General features: G+C 55.9%; 2 protein-coding genes across 2 annotated transcripts in view; one reads left to right on the plus strand and one right to left on the minus strand.

Moving 5' to 3' along the window:
• The window catches only part of Abcb9 (ATP binding cassette subfamily B member 9), a 39,195-nt gene extending 23,008 nt beyond the window's left edge, over positions 1-16,187 (minus strand). The window contains exons 1-5 of the mRNA XM_006970704.4: positions 16,046-16,187; positions 9,784-10,456; positions 3,180-3,294; positions 2,624-2,754; positions 1,523-1,728 (exon numbers count right to left, since the gene is read on the minus strand). Of these exons, the coding sequence (XP_006970766.1) occupies positions 1,523-1,728; positions 2,624-2,754; positions 3,180-3,294; positions 9,784-10,372 (1,041 nt within the window). The 5' untranslated portion in view covers positions 10,373-10,456; positions 16,046-16,187. The remainder of the gene's footprint in view (positions 1-1,522; positions 1,729-2,623; positions 2,755-3,179; positions 3,295-9,783; positions 10,457-16,045) is intronic.
• LOC121825273 (uncharacterized) lies at positions 15,689-19,550 on the plus strand. The gene is made up of 3 exons (XM_076560326.1): positions 15,689-15,714; positions 15,794-16,175; positions 18,466-19,550. The coding sequence occupies exons 1-3, from the start codon at positions 15,689-15,691 to the stop codon at positions 18,571-18,573; spliced, it is 516 nt and encodes a 171-aa protein (XP_076416441.1). The 3' UTR covers positions 18,574-19,550.
• Positions 19,551-19,834: the final 284 nt, after the last annotated feature.

A 19,834-nucleotide genomic window follows, 5' to 3' on the forward strand; every position in this document is an offset into this window, starting at 1 on the left:
TGGTCGCTGGGAATTAAATCCAGGTCCTCTGGAAGAGCAGCCAATGCTCTTAACCGCTGAGCCATCTCTCCAGCCTCTGGGTGATTCTCAGGTCACCCACAGTGCCTAAAGGAGACTACCGACTACAGTTTGGGGTACATCTTCCAGAAAAGGAACTTCCACACCTGGTCCTGCGCTGGCATAAGAACAGTAGGCCCTGGGCATGGCTCAGGTTGTACACAACACAAGAAACCCCAAGTACTAAGGGGCAGTGTTTATTATCAGCATAAACTAGGTGAGGATGTGAGATCCTACCTATACATGCGTGCTGTGGAACACCACAGGCTAGAGAATCTGCTCACAGGGTAAGCAGGAGCAACTGGAGGGGAAGCCACTCTGCTCTGGTCCTGTTCCACAGTAATTAACACAATAGCTGCCCAAGCAGGCCAAGAGTGCTGCCCCACAGGGCAGGATGGGATGGTGCTCCAGCTGGTTCCGTGATCTGAATGCCACACTTGGTCACAGGCTCAGGCAAGGCACCATATCTGGGTGGAACCTGAGTCATGTCTGGTTCTCTTGTATCTTTTTTTTGTTTTTAAATCTTTAATTATTGTGGTGGAGACATGGACACAAATCTCCTGGTGTGGATGTGGTCAGTTTTATGGGGTTGATTGTGTCCTTCCACTTTCCTGTGGGTTCTGGGGACTGAACGCGGTTCACCAGGATCGTACAGCAAGTACTTTTACCTCCTGAGCCCTCCAGCCGCCCCAGGCACATCTGGTTGCGGGTGGTGTGTGTGTGGTGTGTAGGGATGGTAGACCCTAAAGGAATATCTTCAAGGCTCCACCCACTTGAAGGTGGGTCCTGAGGTGGGCAGAGACAGAGGCCAGCAAGACTGCAGGAAGGCCGGGGAGGGGGGGGGGGCGGCGCAGGGAAGGGAACAGGCTCCATCCCAACCTTTTACATTCCCCCCTCAGTGAGGACCTAGTGGAGAATCCACGATCAGGGCTGAGGCGAGGTAGCCTTTGCCAGGGCTGGAGGTTGAAGATGTGTTTACATGGCGGAGAGTCCCAGAGCTGGGAACAGAGACCCACCTAGCAGCCACCTGGTGGTTTCTCAGACACACAGGCACACTCCTACCACAGAGCCTTGGTGTGTGCTGTGTGCCCTCAGCTTGGAACACACAGCCCTGAGACAGGGTCCACTTTGCTGTGGACAGCCACCCCAACGCTCACAGCTCTCGGCTTCGCTTTGCTCTGTAGTGGCGGTCCCCAGGCCTATGTGCTGGGACTATAGGTGTGAGCCGCCATGCCTGGCTGATACCACTGCTGCTCCGACCTGAGGCCAGTTGTCACTGGACCTGAGCCGCGGAGGCAGGGCCTACTTGACTGCTTCCCAGTGCCCGACACGGTAGGTGCTCGGGAAATAGCCAACGACCACGTGAAGAAATGAGTGAACACACACTGCCTTTCAAGAGCCCCATCGAGCCCCCAGGGCTCGGGAGGCAGACACAGGCATGGCCCGGGGACCGGATGGCACCTACCTTGTAGTACTTGCCATAGATGTTGGACACCATCATGATGATGGGGAAGCCCATGAAGGTGACCAGGGAAAGCTGCCAGGAGAGGCTGAACATGAAGACCACCACGCCCGTGACCTTGACCGTGTTCCTCAGGAAGATGTTGATGTTCTGGGAGACCAGGTCGCTGACCATGGTGGTGTCAGAGGTGAGGCGGGAGATGAGGTCCCCTGGAACACAGGCAGCTCAGCCCTCTGTGGCAAGGGTGCCCAGAGCTGCCAGGGTGGGCACAGGGGGACACTAAGGGGCTTCTGAGATGGAGAGTGTGAGTCAGATCTTTCCCACCATGCCTTCTGGGAATGATGGGGGGGGCACTTCTGGAAGACTAGGGAGCCATCCCCAGACCCTAGTACCATTTTTTTTCTTGGTTTTGAGGCCAAGTCTCAAGTAGCCCAGGCTGGCCTTGACAGGACCCCAGGTGTGTGCCACCACACAGGGTCACAGCATCTTGCCTGCCCACGGAGTGGGGACAGCAGCTGCGTGTCAGCTGGGGAAGGGCCGGCTTGGTGCCACACACTCGCCACGGCTAGATTTCAAACTTATTTCTGCCAGCACTCACTGGCAGGAGCGACACCCCCCACACCCACCACCTGAGCTTTAGAGGAACACACAGCAGGTGTCTCACTCCATGTGGGGTACTGGGCCAGGAGCCTGGCAACCGCCATCAGGTGTGGCTACTACAGGGGGGTGGGGGACAGGCCCTGAGGGTGAGGGGTGGGACGGGGCTGAGCTGGGCCAGTGCTTGGGACCGTGGTGACTCCTGTTCCTCTCCCTGCCTGGCCTCCTCCCATCACTCAGTCCACGGGAACTGGGCCTCTGCAGACCTCTCAGAGAGCACTGGCCCCTGTTTTCACAAGGGGATGAGAGGCCTTGCCCACTGCAGAGACCTCAAGTGGCCTGGCCAGGATCCTGGGGTGGCCACCGCTCACCCTAAAACCTCACTAGGCAGCTTTAGCACCCCAGGGCTCCACCCTGCACTGGCCCACGGGGAAGTCATGCCACTGTTGGGCCCCCCGCAAGAAGCTAGCCCACCCTGGACACCCACCGTCCCCAGGAGGGACCAACCTGTGCGGTTCTCGTCAAAGAAGCTTGTCTCCTGCGACACCAGGGAGCGGAAGAGACAGTTCCGGAGGCGAATGTTCAGTCTGGCAAATACGAGGGTGAAAATGCCGCCCCGAATACCTGCGGCCAATGAGCTGATTGCAGATGAGAGACGGTATAGCCGGTGTCCTTCCGGCAGGCGGCAGCCACCCCCCACTGACCCCCCCCAAAGGAGAGAGGACAGGCCACTCTGTGGGGATGGCGTTGGGGTCTAGACCCCCCCACTCCCCAGTCTGTCCCTCAGCAAGGGTGAGGGACCCAGCACTGTCAGCCAGCCCCTTCTAGGACAGTGGCAGAAGCTAGCCCTTTGGGCTGCATATTTACAAACCAGGCAGGGAGGGAGGAAGGGCTATCCTCGGGGACTGGAGCCATCCTCAGAGACAAGAGTGTGGCTCGAAGACGTGCCCCGACCAAAGGGTTCAGAGCCCGTCGAGAGGTTGCCATGGCGCTGGGCTGCTCCTGCACTCTCCTGCCCGCCCGCCCCTCCTGTGGCTGTGCTGTGGATGGGCTGGGTGGCTACCTGCCAATGGCCAGCAGGCAAACGACAATCACGGCCGTGCTGAACTGGTCCATGCTCTTCTGGATCACAATGCTGTCAATGGCCCGGCCTGTGTAGTAGGGCAGGAAGGTCTCACCTGGGGGAGACAGGGCAGGCTCAGGGGGAGGGCGCCCACAGGTTATTCACCCAACCCACGGTCTATTCTGCCAGTGCCTGCTCGTCCCTGCAGTGGTTAATCTGTCAACTTGAAGGGGACTGAATCACCATGGAAACAAACCTCTGGGCACGGCTGTGAGGGCGTTTCTAGACAGGGTTAACTGAGGTGGGCTCCAGTATTCCATGGGCTGGGCTCCCTGACTGAATAAAACGGAGAGAAGCAGCCAGCTGGGCACCAGTGTTCATCTCTGCTTCCAGGCTGTGGATGCCGTGTGACCACATCTGCGCCATGACGTCCCCACCATGATGGCCTGTGCTCCCAACTGGGAGCCAAGTTCAACCCACAGCAGGAAACGAGTACCCCTCCCTTCCGAGGAACCACCGTGACACATCTCCGTGGCCTGGGCTGACGTCGATGGCACCTGGGCATCGAGCACACGAAGCCACCTCATCCCCTGCAGAGCAGGGCCTGTCACAGGTCCCGCCGTCACCCATTCCACACAGGCCGTACAGCTCATCGTCAGCCGAGAATACCAAAGGTGATTTCACTCCTCTGGGTGTAGAGTCCACCTTCTAGAACCAGGAAGACCTTGCTGTTCTGGCTCCAGGCTGTGCTGGTCCTCACCTCTCTGGGGGGTGGAGCTCTGTAGCTGGCAGGGTGACTCCTCACCCACAGGCTCCCTGGATCGTCACCCAGCTGACTCAGCTGGCCACACAGCAAGGCAGGAGAATGGCTGGGATTCTACCCAAGTTCGTACATGTTAAAGATCATGGACGTAAGAGGGGGTTTTGAGGTGTGTTTCACTCGGAAGCTGGGATGAGCCTTTCAAAGCTCTGCCCTTCCTTTCCTGCTGTTGTCCAGGGGGACACAGTTCCTCTTCTCCCAGGGCACAGCTGCAATTCTCCAATGCACTCATCTTGGATGCAGAAAGCAACTCTCACGACCAAACCTGGCAGCACCTTTGATTTTTAGCACTGGGCATGCTGTGGCCCTGACCACCCAGCCCTCCCAAGCTCCCAGGCGGTCAGATTAATGGTAGTCCGGGAGAGCTAGAACACCTGCCTCAGACAATCTGGAATGCCCTCTCACAAAAATGGCTGATGCAGAAGCATGGCCAACTCAAGGCTGGGTCCCCGATTCCTCTGGGTGTCCTCACCGCAGCTCTTTGCGCAGGCTGAGCCAGGCTTGAGGCTCCACACAGGGTAGGTTCTTACAGAGCTGCATGCACCCTGGCCTTCGTGGGGCTCTGGCGCCCTCTGCTGGATGTAAAGCAGGAGCCGCGAGGCGGCCAACCAGCTCTAGCCAGATGGGGTCTCCTGCCACAGCTGGATTTTAACTGAGCTGCAGCCCTGCCTCAGTTTACCCTCGGGGGGGGGGGAACCGCTGGTGAGCTCTGATGATGATGATGATGATGATGATGATCTGTGTGGTTGTGGGTGCTGGGGTTACACTGCACCCTTCTGAGGAATCCGTAAGCATCACGGACACTCGAAATCTGACGCTGGGCTTCCGAGGTGTTCCCCAAATCAGGACTGCTGCCTCTGCCTCAGCAGGTCCCACCCTGCTCCAAGTCACCCATCTTGCCTGGACTGTCTCAGGGGCTGCTCCCCACCTTTGAATTCACTCAGATCTTGGTCCTCTCAACTCAACATGGTCTGTTGACTCCCAACTCACCCAGGGCAAGAGCCAAGGGCCTTGCAATGGCTCATGGCAACCTGTGCAGGAAGGCATGGGACTCTGCTTTCTCACTCTGCCCCAGCCTCATTACCAACCAGGTGCCTTCCGTTTCACGACCTGTGCACACTGACCCCTCTGCCTAGAACACATCTTACCTCAGACATCTGTTCCTTATCTCCTCCGAGTCCCAAATGTCACCCGGTGTTCTTATGGCTTTGGTATTTTTGTTCCTGCTATTTGTGGAAATGACTTCTCTCCACAGAGGAGGTGACTGGAGCTCACAGCAGTTACATTGCTCATTGCTTGCCCACATTTTTATACAGCTGAGATGCCAAGAAACTCAATGAAAGAATCCTGGTTGACAGTGCTTGGGAGCTGAGGCAGGAGGATTAGAAGTTGAGGGTCAGCCTCAGTGATTTAAGACCCTGTCTCAAATAGCAAAAATAAGCAGGTATGGTATAGCACATGCCTATAATCTCCACTTGGGAGGTGGAAGCAGAGAGATCAGGAGTTCAAGGCCAGCCTGGGTCACATAAGCTCCTGTCTGAACATAACAAAAAAACCAAGAGCTAATGAGTTGGGAAAGTGCTTGTCTTGCAAGCATGAAAACCTGAGCTCAGACCCTGGCACCCACATAAACAGCCGAGCATGGTGGCATACGCCTGTAACTCCAGCGTGAAGGAGGCAGAGATAGGCTGATCCCGGAAGCTCACTGGCCCAGCTGGATCAGTGAGCTCCAGGTTCAGTGAGAGACCCTGCCTCAAAAGGTAAGGTGGAGGCCAGGCGGTGGTGGCGCACGCCTTTAATCTCAGCACTCGGGAGGCAGAGCCAGGTGGATCTCTGTGAGTTCGAGGCCAGCCTGGACTACAAGGCGAGTTCCAGGAAAGGCACCAAAACTACACAGAAAAACCCTGTCTCAAAAAACAAAACAAAACAACAACAACAACAAAAAAGTAAGGTGGAGAGCAATTGAGGAAGACAGCTAACACCGATTTCTGACTTCCGTGGGCACCACACAGGAGCCACGTACACAAAGAAAATAAACTGGAAAGCAAACAGAAAAGAATCCTGGGCTGGCAAGATGGCTCTGTGGGCAAAGCTCTTGCCACCAAGCCTGACAGCCTGAGTCTGATCCCGGGACCTACATGGTGGGAGGAGAGCACTGACTCTCTGAAGTGGTCCTCTGAGCTCCACTCACGGGGCATAGCATGTGCTCAACCAGCCCCCTGCCCCAAATAAATAAATATAAATGTGATTAAAAAGAAAAAAAAAAGCTGGGCAGTGGTGGCGCACGCCTTTAGTCCCAGCACTCAGGAGGCAGGGCCAGGGAGATCTCAGTGAGTTCGAGGCCAGCCTGGTCTACAGTGCAAGTTCTAGGACAGGTACCAAAACTACACACCGTACATCGAAAAACAAACAACAATTAACAACAAAAAAAGCTGGGAGGAGGTGGTGGTGGTGGTGGTGGCGGCGGCGGCGGCGGCGGCGGCGGCGGCGGCGGCGGCGGCGGCGCACACCTTTAATCCCAACACTAGGGAGGCAGAGGCAGGCAGATCTATGAGTTCGAGGCTAGCGTGATCTACAGAATTAGTTCCAGGACAGCAAGAGTGACAGAGAGAAACCCTGTCTTGAAACAACTCCCCTCCCGGCCAAATCCTTCCAGGACAGCCGGGGCTATGCAAAGAGACCCTGACTCAGAACATTTTGAAAAGAATCTTGACGAAGAGACAGGGTTAATGCCTGGGGTGGTACATGCCTTTAATCTCAGCACTCTGGAGGCAGAGGCAGGTAGATCTCTATCTCTGTGAGGCCAGCCTGGTCTACAGAGAGAGTTCTAGGACAGCCAGGAATACAGTGAGAATCTGTCTTGAAAAGCTAAAACAGAGAGGCAGCGGGCATACACTGAAACACGTGTCCACTTGGTGGCTTTTCTGAGTTTAGGTCATGAGGGGACTGAACAGGGTCTGCACAGATGAACGCTGTGGATGGAGAGAGACTCCTGTTCCTGGCACCTCACATTTTCTGCACCCACGCCACGTGCCTTGCTTGTCCCACTTAGCTCTCAGAGGCACCTCATCCCATTGCAGGGTGAGAAACTGAGGCTTGACTTGCCCAGAATCAGTACTGCTGCGGCCTGACTCAGAACGAGCCCTTGGCCTGATGTAACCCTGAAGGCTGCCAGAACTCAGTGGCACTGGAGGACAGCTGTCCCCCGTGGGCACGCCACAGGTCTACCATAGACATAGGGACAAGGTTGTGGAGTGACCTTGGTGCCAGCGATCAGGACCTGGGATGAGTCAGCCGTGGCAATATCACCAACACAGCGGCTGAAGTGCACACAAAGGCCAGTCAGGAGAATCCAAGATGGCTGTCCAAATGAGCCCTGGGGCATTGACGCAAGCGCAGAAGGGTGAAATGGACAGCGGCAGCCTGGCACTCAGTCTCTCAAGGTCAGTGTGCTCCCCACGTGCTAGGATTTGTCTGGGGCATTTTATCTTAGCTCACTGGACCCACTCCCTGTCCCCCAACACCAGGGGACTGCATGGTTTGAATTTTACATCCCCCTCAAAAGCTCGCATGATGGAGGATCCCCCCTACTGGGGACATGGTGCAAACTTTAGGAGGCCAGGCCTAGTCTGTGGGTGTGCGTCCTCTTTCTCCCCTTCATCTGTCTCTCTTCCTGGCCACCATGAGGTGATGGCGCTCACTACACTCTTGCCGGGATATTCTCTCTCACTGTATACAGACCCCCAAGCCCAGTCAGCCCGACAACCACAGCTGGAACCCGACTCCAGGAACCAAACTAACCTTTCTTCCTTCCCGGCTGTGGCCTGGGAATTTGTCACAGCAACACACAGCTGGTTAATATGGGGACTGTAACCCCTACTTTACAGACACAGAGATGGACACGCAGAGAGGCTGAGCACCTGCCTAATATCCCACAGACACTAAGGGGAAGGAATTGAGAGGGTGGGGGTGGGGGGGTGGGGGGGTGGAGCGTGGAGGAGAAGGAGAATTCTTTTTTTTTTTTTTTTAGATAGAAGGATTTATTGCGGAGAATATCGCGGAGATAAACAGATAGAAAATACAGGATAGCCTCAAGAGGGCCTGGAACCTATTCCAACGGGCCCCGACTGTCTCTGGTCCAGGGTTTTTATAGAGACGCCAAGGGGTGGAGCAAAAGACCTCCTCCCCCAGCACAGCCAAGTGCAGACCATCCCAGACCCCTGCACTCAGGCCCGTGGTCCTGATCATCCTCTATGCGGACCTGCTGGGTAAAGCCACGAGGAACCCGAGAACGGGCTCCCACAGGTCCCCCGAGAAGGAGAATTCTTTGAGAATATTCTGGCTTTGTTACTACCCCCAGGGTCTGTCCCTCTGAATCCCTGGGCACCCACCGTGATGTGCCAAGCCCTGCGCCTGCCATTCCCCAGAAGAGGGAGGTAAGGTTCAGAAAGCTTGAGAGATCTACCCCAGGTCCCACAGCTCAGGGAGACCCCAGGCCCTGCCAATGGGAGGAGCCACGGAGTCTGAACCTTGCAGTCCCACCTCCCTGCCCACGCTCTGGGAGAGGACCAGACCAAAGCACCAGACAGTTCCCTTTCAAGTCAAGACACACCTCACCCTTCAGCTCCATCCAGTCACATGAGGCAAGTTCCTACAACAGGAGACAGATGAAGACAAAAAATCTATGCTACAGCCGCCACTCGGTGGAATTCTATGGAGCTGAAGAAAATAGTGAAGTCCTGTTGGGGATGTCTAGAAGCCATTAAGTGGGAAAAAAACCAAAAAACACAAAACGCCCAACCAAAGAGAATAGTGTGGCCCACATGCTGGGAGCCATGTTGGGAAACACTGAAAACATCAAAAAGAGAGGACCAGGGCTTGGGGAGATGCTCCCCATGTGCCAAAGCTGGCCAAGGCAGTATATAGTAATAATAATAATAATAATAATAATGATCCCACTGCTGGGGAGGCGGAGACAGGAGGATCCCCGGGGTGATGCCAGCTCCTCTAGCCAATCAGTGCACTCCAGGTTCAGTGAGGGACCCTGTCTCAAAACTAAGATGGAGGGCTACTGAGGCTGATACTCGGCTGACCTCTGGCCTCTCCGTCTACACGAGAACAGGTACACACGCATATACGCACGGGATGGGGGGATAAACGGGTCTCCCGCCCACATGGAAGTCTCTATAACCCCTGTGTTTAGCCATGGGCAGGACAATGAAGGCCATTGGGTAGAGTTCGGTGAGCGCACACTGCACAGCTTTCACCTTTCCGTAGCTTCTCTGCTTTGGTTTTTTGTTTTTGTTTTCCAGACAGGGTTTCTCTGTGTTTGTAGTCCTGGCCTGGAACTCACTCTGTAGACCAGGCTGGCCTTGAACTCACAGAGATCCGCCTGGCTCTGCCTCCCGAGTGCTGGGATTAAAGGTGTGCGCCACCACCGCCCAGCTGTTTTGATTTGTTGTTTGTTCGTTTTTGTTTTGTTTTCTTCTTTTCTTTGTATTTTTGAGACAGGGTCCTACTATTTCCCCATGCTGGCCACAAACTCTCAACAATCCTCCTGCTTCAGCCTCTCAAGTGCTGAGATGACTGGTAAGACACCATACCCATTCTTCCAGGGCTCAGGGAGATGTAAACAACCTAAGCAAACAGCTACACGTTTGAGCAGAGTGGGGGGTGTGTGTGGGGGGGTGTTGCTGAGCAGCCTGAGCTGCGTCCTTGGAGACCAAGGCCCAGGGTGGGCCGGACCCGAGACCCAGGGTGGGCCGGACCCAGGACCCCACTTACCCAGAGCTGCCACGATGAGGAAGAAGGAGGCAGCTACTAGGAAGGCCACATCAGGCTTGGTGTAGGACAGCAGCTTCTGCAGTGTGGCCCCCGATGCCTGCTCAGCGGGGGCCCCACCCTCCCCGTGGAAGCCTTCTGTCCCCGGCTCCAGGGCCTCGGCATCGGGCCGCACGGTAGCTAGCAGCCCCCACAACAGAAAGGAGGCGACCAGCGAGATGTAGGTCCACACGAAGAGCGCCCAGAACCAGGGGTCCCGAATGGGCCTGCGCACCTCTGAGAAGAGCAGCAGTTTGGCCATGGCATAGATGCCCACAAAGAGGCACACGAGGGTGATGACGAGCCACGAGGCCCGCAGGCGCCTTGGCCCCAGGGCGCTGTTCTTGGCCACCCCGATGGTGGCCCCCAGCAGCAGGCAGCTGCGATACAGGCAGGCAGCCCAGAGGTCCAGCACCGAGTCGAAGATGTTGAAGTGTCGGATGTCTTCCAGCAGGCTGCGGTCCAGGTGGCTGAAGGCATAGATGGCCGTGGTCACGCCGACGTCCATGCTCACGAAGGCCAGCGTCACTACCACGGCCTTCCACAGCCGCATCCTGCCGGCCGGTCTTGGGCGGGGGATGGGGCAGGCTGCAGCTCACCGAGGCAAGGCCATCATGGACCGCTGGGCAGGCCACACCTGCGGGGAAACGCAAAGATCAGGGGTGTGGGTGTGCTCCCAGGGCCGCGGGACCCGGAGCCAGTCCGATGACCAGTGATTTGCAGGAGTGTTGGAAGTTCTTCTCACGCCAAGAATGCTCATTCAGTATCTGCTGTACAACTACCTGTGTTCTTTGCATTTGGGATTTAGCAATGGGCACAAACTGAGCCAGGTGGGGTGGCTCCGGTCCATAATCCCTATAAACTCCACTCCACAAACCGGGGCAGGGAGACCGGACTGAGTGTGTTTAAGGATAGCCTGGACTACAGCGAAACGCACCCTCATTTAAAGAGCAAAACAGAAAAGCGGGTCTAGGGACAGGGCTCAGTGGGTAAAGCACCTGCTGTGGGAGTGTGGGGACCTGAGTTAAAGGCCCTGGACTCACAAAAGCCAGACACAGAGGCACTCTTCTGTGAGTCTCAGGATGGGGTGGGGAGGTGTGACAGGTGGGTCCCTGGAGCTTATTGACCAGCCAGAATCGATGAGCTGGTTCAGCGAAGAGACCCTGTCTCAGAACACAAGGTGGAGGGCTAGAGAAATAACTCACTATTTTTTTTTTTTTTTTTTTTTTTGGTTTTTCGAGACAGGGTTTCTCTGTGTAGCTTTGCGCCTTTCCTGGAACTCACTTGGTAGCCCAGGCTGGCCTCGAACTCACAAAGATCCGCCTGCCTCTGCCTCCCGAGTGCTGGGATTAAAGGCGTGCGCCACCACCGCCCGGCTATACTATTTTTTAAATTGATTTTTAAAAATATTTATTTATTCTTATTTTATGTATATTGATATTTTGCCTGTGTGAGGGTGTCAGATCTTGGAGTTACAGACAGTTGTGAGCCGCCATGTGGGTGCTGGGGATTGAACCTGGGTCCTCTGGAAGAGCAGTCAGTGCTCTTAACTGCTGAGCCATCTCTCCAGCCCCGTGACTATTAAAGCAGTTTTTAACGGTTGCTCTTGCAGAGGCCCCAGCACCCCCACATCAGGTGGCTCACAACCACCTGTATCTCCAGCTCCATGGGGTCGTATCCCTTCTGGACTCCCAGGCTCCTGTATGCATGGAGTGCACATAAACTCATGCAGATATTAATAAAAATAATAACTTTTTTCAAAAGGTGCAGAGCAATGGAGAAAGACACTGGACATTAACCTTGGAGGCACACATGCATGTGCACACACACACCACCACCATACCACACCACCACCATCACCACCACTACCTACTACTACCACCAGACAACAAAGAGAAACACAAAACAAAAAACAATGAAGATAAACCACAAAGATCCCGCCCCTATGAAAACGGCCTGCCAGTATAGGAGGGAGATTAAAAAGGGGCTGACAGGGCTGAAGAAATGGTCCAGTGGTTAAGGACACTGGCTGCTCTTCCAGGCGACCAAGCTTTGATTTCCACCACCCACATAGTAACTCCATTTCCAGGGGCTCCAACATCCTCCTGTGGCTTCTGTGGACACTGAATGCACATGGTCCATACACATACATGTCGGCAAAATACCCATACACATAAAAATAAATAAATCTTAAATAAAACAAAAGTAGTGACCGGGTGCTGCATGATAATACGGCCTGTGACAGAGAAAGAAGTGTAAACGGGGTGGTGACATTTGAGCAAGACTCAGGAGAGGTGAGGGAGCCAGGCCTGGTGGCACAGGCTGGTAATTCTAGCTACTGGGAAGCTGAGGCAGGAGGATAGCAAGTCCAGGGCCAGCCTGGGCAACTTTGTGAGACCCAGTGTCAAAATTTAAGAGTGGGAAGAGAGTTAGGATCTAGTCAAGGACAGAGTGCTTGCCTATGTGTGAGACTTTGGGTTTAACATCTAGTATGCATACACACACACACACACACACACACACACACACACACACACACACACACACACGGGAAGCAATCTGCCCCAAGGATATATGGTGGAAAGCACTTTGGACAGGTGGAACAGAAGGCCAGAGCCCGAGGCAAGAGTGTACCCCTTGTAGGTGAAGGCCAGGGGGACTCAGACGGCGGGGGTGGGGATAATAAGGATCACCGGGAGGACTTGGTCACCACCGAGAGGGTGAAGCTGAGTGGCGACTACAGTCTCGGTCATTCCGTTTGCACAAGGCGGTGGTGGAATTTAGTGTGTGAGGATCAGGCCTGGTACGGCTGGCACACACTAACGGCTGCTGATAGCAGCTGCACACACTGTACCCCGACTCGCCTTTCGCTCTCAGGTTCCACGGCAACCCAGAGACCTCTGTGTCGGCTTGCAAGTTTCCCGAGTGTTTACATCCAGCCTAGGCTGGCCCTCACTCCTAGCCTAGACCCCCTTGTCTTTTTCTGGATTTTGCTCTTCACGCCCCTGAGGCCTGGGAGGGCCCAGAACTTCAGGGACTCAAGGGTGTGGGTCTTGTGGCCTCGGGTGTTTGTGTAGGGTAGGTTTAGGACAGGCAGGGGGCGACCCCGAGCACTGCCTCCTGATCAGATCTTCCTGAGAGGGGGCAACGGTGGGTGTCCTGTCAGGAAAACAGGCAACGCTCTGAGCCCTGTGTGGAGGTGGGGGCACTGAGTGGCAGGAGAGCCAACCTGAAGGATACTTTTTCTCCACAGTTCTGGTGGCCACACCATGGGGACGACGGACTTTGAGTTGCAGAGTGATCTAACCTTATACACGAGGCCAGTTTCTCATTTACAGCTGGGGAAACTGAGGCACGGGGAGACAGTCACCTGCTCCAGTCACTCAGTCAACATGGGGCCCCAAACAACCCAGCACCAGGGACCTCCACTTGTGTGCACTGCACGCCTGCCATACAGGAGGCATCTAATAATTGCACCGTGTGCTTACTGGATGAGCCAAGGCCTACGACACCTGCTTTGCATGCCTTGCATTATCCTCAAGATGACTTTGGGAGGTTTGCACTGTCATGGTCTCCATGGAGCAGACTGAGACAACGAGGCCCAGAGAAGGCAAGAATTTGCCCGAGATCACACAGCTGCTAGCAGTAGCTTCTGAACGCAACCGACAGGAACGGGGTGTGTTCCTTGAAGGAAAACAGGCGACATTGCTTGGGGGCTCAGTCAGGAAGCGGAGGTGGCAGGAGAGCCGGCATCCTGATAGGCACATGCGCAAGGCACTGCTCTGAGTGATTTTCATACATCGATGCCATGAAATATAGTCTAATTTTAGTTGAGACACCTGAAGCACAGAGAGGTCAAGTGACCTGCCTCAGGTCACACAGCTAGATAGAGCTCCAAAAATCTGTGCTCCACGCCTCTATCCTGGATGACAGTCTCCTCTAGATGGATGTGCCCCCTGATGCCGCTGCGGGGGGTGTGTGTCTGAGATGCAGAGAGGGCATGGAGGGTGACGGGTCCCAAGCCTCCTATTTTTTTTTTTTTTTTTTGTCATCCCAGCAGTGCCAGGCAGAATGGAGCGTGTGTCCGAGCTCCGGCTTCATTAGTCAGCATCTGCCTTTTCTAAGGGAGCCAGGGCCAAGTGGGGTCAGGGCGGAGAGAAGGGATGAGGCAGACAGGAACCCTTGCCCGGGCCTTCCTCCATCCCTGCCGGGTCCGAGGCTGCCAACGCAGCTCTTGGGCTCAGTCTGCTGCAATGCAGACGCCTCGGGGAGCGTGAGTGGGTGAGCTCTACTCGGAGCCCAAGAAGGGAAGCTCCTGGCCCGGCGCCACCCCAGGCTTCCTGCCAAGGCAGCGCTGGCTTCGCCAGGCCTGCCAGGCACCCAGCTGCTGCTTTCTCGGGGTGAGCACCAGGGGTCCCTGGCCCCTAGGAAGAGGCCAGGGGTGAGACAGAAGACCGGCCAGAGATGGGCGGCTAGCCTGAAGCCCAGGAGCTAGCTAGCACCCCCACCTCCGGCTGTCAGCCTCTGGAGAGTCCTCCCCGACACCCCAACAGCCCAAGTAGCCGGCTGCCCACCTAGGAGCCCCATGTGCCCGTGTCCACGGGGAAGAACATTCCAGATGTTAACCCCACGGGCTAGCTGAAGCACTTTGGCAGATGCTTCAAAAATGAAGCCTGGGAAAGGAAGAGGCGGAGGTTTATAGGGGTCTTCCAAGGCAAAGCACCCATGGTACCTAGGTACCCTGGGTCTCGGGAGCTCCATCCATCCACTCCAAGCTCCCGGGGAGCAGAATCCAACTCAGGGCAGAGCAGGGGATGGCCCTGGGGTGGGGGCGAGGTGGCAGCTCACTGTGCTGTTAAATCATCTTTTACAGAGCAGAATGAAGTGGAGAAGGACCACAGTCAGACTGTAAAGGCTGGAAACTGAGGACAGGGAGGCTGCTGCTGGGGACCACATGCCTATCCTCCATCGGCCTGGACTCTGAGGACACACAGCTAGGTAGAACTGGAGGGCAAACTGTGGGCACACAGGTGATGTGCATGGCCCGAGAGACAAGGGCAAGATGGTGGCCAGAGGCAGAGCAGGCCTTGCTGGGGAGCTGGGAAGGGTCCCGGGAAGACAGGGCACGGCACAGGACTGGCAAGTGACCCCAGCCCCAGAGGGTTGTGTTTTATTTTGGTGCTGAGGGTAGGTAGAACTCAGGTCCTCACTGAGCTACATCCCAAGCACAGGGGATCTCGGAGGAGCCTTTTTCTTCCCAGTAGAGGAGATCGCCTCCAGCTGTCAGTGTGGACGAGGGTGGTCAGGAGCAGCCAGGAGAGAACTAACTATCATTCCAATCACAATCGCTATCCCTCTTGGGTTTTCCCTGGTGCCTGAACCTCCCAGCTCTGCGACCCAATGCCCTGGGAGGCTCACAGTCACCCAGCCCATCACAGCTCGAGGGAAGCCCAGACTTTACCCTCCGCTGGAGGAGGAGGAGGAAAGGCGCTCCCTCCCAGTCTCATTAGGAACGGCAGGGAAAGGTCCTGCCTCAGGTGGCTCCCGTTCACCCCGCACTCTGAAAGGCTTGTCACCCCGCCCAGGGCCCAGCCCCAGGGAGACCTGCCGTCGCTGCTCTCGGGGTACTGAATGCCCTAGTTGCTCTGGGGGGGTCTCTGGAGAACGGGACACACCCAGGCTGGGTCCACATGGCTCCATCCTGACTCCCGCCCGTCCTTGCTGGACCCCCACCACCACCACCACCATCACATCCCCACTGCTGTGGCTGGCGGGCACTCCGTCGGGCGATGCCAGGTGGCCTCGGGGAACCTGGCTGGCAAACCAAGGAGCTTCTGACACCTGTCCCCACGCCGTCTGCGGCAGGGGCATGGAGGCCACCCCTTCTCCAGGGGGGTGGGGCGGAGGAGGAGGGCAGGGAGGCGTCAGCCACGCTCGCTCGCTCGCTGGCTCGCAGCGATCTCAGTTAACGCAGGCCGGCGAGGGGGAGCCCCTGGGAACCGCACAGGCCCGCTCGCCGGCAGGGAAGGCTCGGCCCAGGCCGGGCCTGGCGCTCGCAGCCCTTCAGAGGTCGCCACCGGCTCCACGCCGGGCCACGGGCCTCCAAGGGGTCTCCTCTAAACGCTCCTCACAGGGAACCTACTACAGACAGCGTCGCAGAAGGGTCAAAAACAGCCCGGTTCCCGCGGCGGCGGGCGAGCGCCGCAGAGCTGCGGACGGCCCTTACCTGCCACCAGGTGAACCGTGGGAAGGGGACGCGCCGTGGCCAGGACACAGGATCCCGCCTCTCACCGAGCCCGCGCCGCGCAGCGGTCCGCTCCGCACGCCGCCCGCCGAAGGCGCTGCGCAGCGACAAGGTCGGAGCCCAGCCCCGCCGCCCGCGGACGGGCGGGCGGGCGGCGCCGGGGGGGGCGGAGTCTCAGAGAACTGGGCGGGACATCCTGGGGGTGGGGTGGGGCCTCTGAGACAGCAGCCGGCGAGGCCTCCCCCCGGGTGGGCGGGGCCTCAAGGAAAGTGGGAGGGACATCCTGGACAGGGCGGGGCCTCGGGGGAGTGGTGAGAGGGGAGTCCTCAGAAAGGACAGGGCCGGGGCGGAGTCTCCAGAACAGGGCGGGACCTCCGAGGAAAGGGGCGGGAAGAGCCCGCCCAGTGGGGGCGGAGCCCCAAGGGGGAGTGGGCGGGACGTTCTGAGGACGGGGACGGAGCCTTCAGGATGGGGCGGAGCTTTCGGGACAAGATGCTGGCGGACCCTCCTGGTGGAGGTGGAGTCTCAGGGGAAGTAGGCGGGCCGTCCAAAGTGGGTGGGTCTTTAGAGGAAGTGGGCGGGTCACCATGGGAGGCTGGAGTGGGCGGGTCCTCTGCCATGGGGTGGGGCTTCTGTGGCCAGGGGCTGTTCGGCGTCTCCTGGACGGAACCTCCTGAGCTCACAGCTTCAGCACCTGCAGCAAACCCGGCTCCTACCTGGCTTCAGGTCCTGAGTGCTCGATGCTCTGCACCTGGACCAGGCCTCGGCGCATACTCAACAGAAGTACTCTTTGATGTTTTGTTTTTTTTCCTGCCAGCCCTGGGGGATAGGGTGGGGTTATGAGCCTCATTTCTTCACTTATCCATCCATAAGTCTTTGTCAAGCACCTACTGCATACATACCCTTTGCCATTCTCAGCATGTGAGAGCCGGGCATAGCTTTATGCCATCTGTAGTCCCAGATACTGGGAAGGCTGAGAAAGGAGAATCATTTCAGGGGAGGAGCTCAGGGCCAGCCTGGGCAAAAAGACACTTTCTCCCTCCCTCCCCCCTCCCGGTCTCTCTCCCTTCCTCTCTTCCTCCCTCTTTGAGACAGGGTTTCTCTGTGTAGCTTTGGTGCCTGTCCTGGATCTTGCTCTGTAGAACAGGCTGGTCTCGAACTCACAAAGATCCTCCTGGCTTTGCCTCCCGAGTGCTGGGATTAAAGGCGTGCGCCACCGCCGCGGCCACCTGGCAAGACCCTGTCTCTTAAGAAGAATAAGACATGTGAGACCCAACGGGACGCAGTCAAGATCTCTGCCCTTCTGGAGGCACAGTCTAGTGATGGAACCAGACAATACATGTGAGAAGTAGATTGTAGATATTAGAAGGGAGCACATTCTGTGGGGAATAATAGTTTACGGACAGTGCCCGGTAGTCTCATCAACTTGACACAAACTAGAGTCATCTGGGAACTTCAGCTGAGGAACTGCCTCCATCAGACTGGCCTCCTGATGTGGGTGGGCAGCCCACTGTGGGTTCTGGAGGCTGTAATAAAAACGGGCCGAGCAAACCATGGAGAGAGAGAGCCAGTAAGCAGCACTCCTCCACAGCCTCTGCTTCCAGATTCCTGCCTTGAGTTCCTGCCCTGACTTCCCTTCACGATGGACTGTAGCTGTAAGCTGAAGTAATCCCTCCTTCTCAAGTAGCCTTTGGTCAGAGTGTTTTATGGCAGCAATAGAAACCCTAACTCGAACATGAACTATGCTCTGAGTGATTGCTGGGCAGTAGGAATATTGCAGTGTGGGAAACAGACAGAGCAGAGGAGGCAGGAAATCCACCAGGAAAATATGGAAGAAAATGACAGGTAGCTTTAAGTGCAATAAAGAGACCAGGGCTCATGTTGCTCAGTGGCAGGGTACTTACTTAGTTAACATGCATGAGGCCCCAGGTTCCTGCACCAGTATTGCAAAAACAAAATAAAATAAAACCCAGTGACGGGGTTGCATTGGCTCAGGACAACCTTAACAGGGAAGGCCTCTAGGAAAAGAGAAAGATAAGGAGTAAGTAAGCCATGAGAGAATGGGGGTGTATTCTAGGATCCGGGGATTGCAAGTTCAGTAGATCTGAGTAGGATCTAGTCGGGCCATTCCAGGAATAGAAAGGGTCCGTGTGGTTTGATTTGTGGGATCTAAGTGGGCAGTGAGCTTAGGGTCCAAAGAGATCTTCCCACATCCACCCGTTCTCACGCAGAGACCTCAACTGCTTTCTGAACTGAAAATGACCTCTGCTGGTCTCACGGGACAGTCTCCAGGGAGGGGGATTGGGAATTCAAATTTTAAAGTTGCTGTTATCTCTGTTTTGCTTTGTTTTTTGTTTGTGTGGTTTGGTTTTTTGATTTTTTTTTTTTTTTTGGTCCAGTAGAAATTCCTTCTACTGGTAGATTCATGGAAAGGAGCTAAGATCCAGTTGACAAACAGCTACAATTGCAAGGTGTTGGAGATGCCTGTCCACAGGGAACTGGACCGATAATTAGACAGTCATCCATCAGCAGAACACTAGGAACAGGGAGGAAACACGCATGTGCAGAATTTCTGGTTCCACTACCCGCATCCAGTGAGTGAAGATCAGCAACTTTGTCTGCTTGTGTTAAAAGCAAAGGCGAGCAGATACTTGTTCTTGAAGAGAGTGTCTTGCATGGATGGTTCTAAATGCTTGAGTGACCCAGCCAGGTCCACTTCCTGTTCACTGTGTGACCCCAGGGAAATGACTCTGAGCCCGTTTTTTATATCGGAGAGAAAGTGTGCTAGGCACGGCAGTACTGTGCGAGAAGTACTGAGTACCGTGGGCTAGGTACTGCAGGACTGTGCGAGAAGTACTGAGTACCCTGGGCTAGGCACTGCAGTACTGTGTGAGAAGTACTGAGTACCCTGGGCTAGGCACTGCAGTACTGTGTGAGAAGTACTGAGTACCCTGGGCTAGGCACTGCAGTACTGTGTGAGTCCGATGTGGCAAGGCCTGCCAGGACCAGCCCCTACATGTTGTATAGCAGTTTCCTCCAGTTTAAGAATTCCCATCAAATGGAGAAACAAGACACAGGGCGTTTACGGGGAGCGGACATACTCCATCCGGCAGGGAAGCCTGTTAAGCTCAGGAAGGAAACAACTCAAAATTGCTAAGGAAGTTCCTGAAACTGATCAGATGCACTAAGCCCTGCCCTTCCCAAGAGAATATCAGCTGTAAAGACTACCGAGAGTGACTCTCAGACCTTCAGATACCTAGAAGGGCTGAGACCGGCAGAGCTGCCTGGAAGACACAGAGACCCACTGAGCTGCCTGCAAAGGACACTCCAACCTGCGGAACTGCCTGCAGGCTGTCAGGGAGCTCAAGCTTTTGTGAGCTGTCACCCATGCTTGGGGGGGCAGGGCTTAAACGATGCAGCTGGTACTTCTGTCATTTGAGCCATTTCTGTCCCCGGAAGGAACCCCAATAAAACTCACTGCTTCCCCACGTCGGACCTTGGTGGTTCCTGCACTTCGGTTTCCTGTCTGGAGTGAGCAGACCATTTGAGTAGACATTACGTCACATCTCCCCAGGAATAGTGTCACACAGCAGTGGCGCACAGTAAACACTAATGGGAGCAGGGCTGAATCACTCTCGGAAGAGTGGGATGGCTCTGGACCTTGATGCTCCTAATCATACCAAAAAACCTCAGCAAGAACTGTGGGGGCCATGGAGATGTCTCAGAGGCTGCTTTCCAAGCCGGGGGCCGAGTTCAGTCCTTGGGACTCGC

The sequence above is a fragment of the Peromyscus maniculatus genome, chromosome 23 (assembly GCF_049852395.1).
Source record: "Peromyscus maniculatus bairdii isolate BWxNUB_F1_BW_parent chromosome 23, HU_Pman_BW_mat_3.1, whole genome shotgun sequence".
Classification (NCBI taxonomy): Eukaryota; Metazoa; Chordata; class Mammalia; order Rodentia; family Cricetidae; genus Peromyscus; species Peromyscus maniculatus.

What these genes read in the sequence shown, in the direction of transcription:
- LOC121825273 (XM_076560326.1), top strand. Translation starts at nt 15,689, where the DNA reads ATGGAGGCCACCCCTTCTCCAGGGGG. An exon ending in GCCACCCCTTCTCCAGGGGG is followed by an intron (nt 15,715 to 15,793) that starts GTGGGGCGGAGG and finishes CAGTTAACGCAG; the next exon opens with GCCGGCGAGGGGGAGCCCCT. An exon ending in AGGCGCTGCGCAGCGACAAG is followed by an intron (nt 16,176 to 18,465) that starts GTCGGAGCCCAG and finishes TTGGTCCAGTAG; the next exon opens with AAATTCCTTCTACTGGTAGA.